This window comes from Aplysia californica, unplaced genomic scaffold (assembly GCF_000002075.1).
Source record: "Aplysia californica isolate F4 #8 unplaced genomic scaffold, AplCal3.0 scaffold00337, whole genome shotgun sequence".
Classification (NCBI taxonomy): domain Eukaryota; kingdom Metazoa; phylum Mollusca; class Gastropoda; order Aplysiida; family Aplysiidae; genus Aplysia; species Aplysia californica.
The window spans coordinates 392,439-396,206 of record NW_004797607.1 but is presented as its reverse complement, the minus strand read 5'-3'; the positions used below and the strand labels follow the sequence as shown (position 1 = coordinate 396,206).

General features: G+C 40.8%; 1 protein-coding gene across 1 annotated transcript in view; it reads left to right on the top strand.

The window, feature by feature from the left end:
• The window catches only part of LOC101863595, a 51,991-nt gene extending 49,491 nt beyond the window's left edge, over nt 1-2,500 (top strand). The window contains exons 4-5 of the mRNA XM_005102742.3: nt 23-212; nt 1,851-2,500. Of these exons, the coding sequence (XP_005102799.1) occupies nt 23-212; nt 1,851-2,130 (470 nt within the window). The 3' untranslated portion in view covers nt 2,131-2,500. The remainder of the gene's footprint in view (nt 1-22; nt 213-1,850) is intronic.
• Nucleotides 2,501-3,768: the final 1,268 nt, after the last annotated feature.

Below are 3,768 nucleotides of genomic sequence, written 5' to 3'. Positions count from 1 at the left end.
CTTCCCAATCCACCTACACAAGATACCCGGTCGCCTAGCCTCTCAGAGCGCCGACACAGCTGCTCACACTACTCACAGCCCCGTGTCCGGTCCCCGAGCATGCACGACTATCGCAGCTGGAAGACGTGCATGACTCAAAAGTCTTCAAATCTACAGGACTACCGGTCTTCCCGTCTTCACGAGCGGCCTTCACCCAATAACAGCGAACACAGGTAGCCTACATGCGCAAGTGGTTACCTTAGAATTACTACAACGTTCTCTTTGATTCTTTTGGCCGTTTTGAGTTACGAGCTTAGACCATGAGGTCAGAAACGAAATGTTCCATCTGCTCTTTCAAATTTTAAAGATTATTCCGAGTCGTTTTTAAGATATTCAGAGAATTGCATTAAAGAAAACTTAATATGTGAAAGTCAAAATTTTTAATATCAAATTTCTCAAAAGTAGGTCCTAGGCAGATAGAACTTTTAAATTCAAGGATAACGAAATGACACTGAATTTCACTTACTTTGACATCCCAACTGAAAGACGATTGTACATGTACTTTGGTGAAAAGAGCTGGAATTCATGTCATACAGGGTGTCTATAAAAATGACCCATTTAAAAGCAGTATCTCGGTCATCTCTGCACCAAATTCACCAACATTTTGAACAATTCAGTCAAGGGGATGTCACGACTTGATGAAATCAGGCGCTTGTCTATTTTGGGGCATATGGAGCTATTGGAATTATCTTACAATTTGGACATTTATGATCTATATTTCGATGAAAAAAATACCAGTCTATCTTGAACAGAACTTGAGATTATATTTTATATTGAAGGAGATGGGGGTTGCCTCGTTTCAGAAGTAAAATTAGCGAGAAAATGGCCTCCAAAGTGTGTTGACCGCCACAGCTTAAGTCTTTGGAAACTGTAAATTTACTTTTATAGTGACTTTAGTCAGAGATTTGTCGTAAAATCCACACAAAAATTTGTTTTTTAAAAGATGATAAAAGACGCTGAGCTAATTTATTTTTTTAAAGAAAAGAAAATTCGGGGAAATGCCCAGCGTCCAGAAAAATGCCTTTTTCTTTGATTTCATCATTTTGACGAGCGCCTTATTTCACCAGCTGCCTCTTGTCAAAAATCCCTTACAACTGTGGATCTCATGTGCATGTGTGCATGAAAAAAAGGTTTTCTTTAAATAACATTGCTAAACAAACTTGGGAATTGTGATGGCTATCTAAATTTAATTATATTGTATTCTTATGTTTCAGTTACTGACCATTTCTCTCAGAACTCTCAGCCCTGTGTTGCTGCATTGTGTATGTGTCAGCGTACTTTGATTTAGCATAAACTCTCGAGATCTCACCCGAGTAGAAATTATTTTGAGTTGATGAGGTGGGATGGGTGCTCTGGTGTGGTTTGTCCTGTCGAACATCTATCGTCCTTTCTTTTGCATGTTGCTCTCTAGTAACACGTGTAATCTACAGCATTTATATGATACATGTATATTTGTGCTGCAAATGCCGTTAAACTCAAACAAACTAAAAAATGTTTAAAACCAAACCACAACAAAAAACTAATTTTAATTTAGAAAAGAGTTTCATGGTACTTGCAACACAAGAAGGTCATATACGTGCCGAAGGTTAAAATGTTACAAGAGAGTGAATAACACAAAACAGTAGAAGAGATAAGGACGATTGACGTTTGATAGGAAAGAAGGAGCAAACCACGCCAGAGCACTCGCCAACCACCCGCAAACAACAATAATAACAACAACAATAAAAGCAACCACAACAACAACAACTAAGTCTCAATTCCAAAAATTTCTTCAACTCCAATAAACCAATGCTTTCTGTCTCCATCTTCAGGTCCATTTTAACAGGGGCACAAGATGGTCTTACCTCAAGTCTGACCGAATTCCGCCTGTCTCCCCGCTGTGCTCGGGCGCGGGCCTCCACCATGCACGAGCCACGCCCACCTATCATCAAACCTGGCGCCAAGTCCAAAGGAGGCGGACTCGCTCTTCACAACGAGACAAAACCCCAGAAGAACCTTCTCATCCAACAGCAGCCGGTCAAGGCGTCGTCAGACGTGAAGATCTCTTTCCCCGCCAGTTTTCACGTCGTGGATGAAGACGCCGCTTTATGACAAGAACCCACGAGCGATATCAACGGACATGTTAGCGCCTGGGTGTGAGCTTACAAAACCGACGGCCCCTGTTTCCTCTGTACACTAACATTGCACTACAGGGACCTTTACACTAGACCTACCAGTATCTGGTTTCGAACGATCAGATAGCCTTGTATTCATCAAGGCATTGTGTTCCATACTCAGTTTTGTAACACTTGGGGTTTATGCTCCCTGGGATATAATTGGCACGGCAGTGGCCCAAATGGTCTCTCACCAGAGACCGTAGAGAAAGAGGGAGAGATACTGGCAAGCACACACCTTCGCAAAAGAGTGTCAACATTTGCAATCATTGTGCTGTTGTGGATGACCCTGGTTCAAAACTGCATTGGGGTCTTTCCTTCATTGTGCTGTTGTGGATGACCCTGGTTCAAAACTGCATTGGGGTCTTTCCTTGTTTGGGGAGTTTCAATGATCTCCATCCTTTTCAGTGATGTGGGATATCGAGATGAGATTCCGAGGTTTTTTAAAACACATTCCAGGTTTAAAATATACAATACAGTCACTGAAGTGACAACTGTGTACAGATCAAAGAAACAACAATTTTCTTTTGAGGAAAAGTTCACAAATATGACAATTGTCAGAATGCCAAAAAGCATGTTAACCTTATAAAAGCGATGGTCCTCTGTACATATACTACGTTGTAATTACATGTGTTATGAAGTGGTCCTTGTTTTCTAGGCTGTGATTCCAGGAAACAAAGAAAAGAAGATGAGTAAAGAACTGAAGCAGCTGAGATGCAGGGTTTTTTTTAAAATTGGTCTGCCCGTGGAAGTTAAACAGATACAGAAGAAATAATGAGAGCCAAACATATTGGGAACAACGTGAAAAATTGTATAGCCTACTCTACGAGGCAAAGAGATTGACATCATGAAAAACTTGCACTTGCAAGGCAATGCTGGGGCAAAAAAATAGAAGAGGCAGACCACCAACTTCTCTCATTGGCAACATCACCATTACTATCCAGCGGCATTAGAATTCATGAAGTCTGCAAGGTCAGCGAAGAACCAGAACAAATCCCTTAGAATAACAAAGTTCTATCTCTGCCCAGTACCTTGTTTTGAGAAATTTTAGGTAAAAAATTTTGAGTTTCACAATTTGTCAACGTTTTTTCGAATACAATTCTTTGAATATCTTGATAATGGCTCCAAATAATCTTACGATTTTGATAAAGAGGATAGAAAATAATTTGGTTTCTGACCTCATGGTCTTAGTAACTCAAAACGGCCACAAAATGTTAGATAGAACCTTGTAATTCTAAGGCAGCGAAATGAAGAAGGGTAACCCATGGGTGTCATTGCGTGCAGTAGCCAACAACGCACCCGGTGATGCCAGCACAAGTGAACAAGTCTACCAAGTCAGATATCTTCCCGTCTTGATGTAAGACCACACAGGCGACTGACCTCTATATACAATCATATTGGCAAAGAGAAAATGACTATCACTATCGGACGGGATAATTCAGAGTGTTGGGTTTCATCTTACGAAAGTGACGTACGTGTGTCCATTACATGTAATTAAAAAGATGATGTTGACTGTGTGGACTTGATGTGTGCGTGTGTGTGTGTGTGTGTGTGTGTGTGTGTGTGTGTGTGTGTG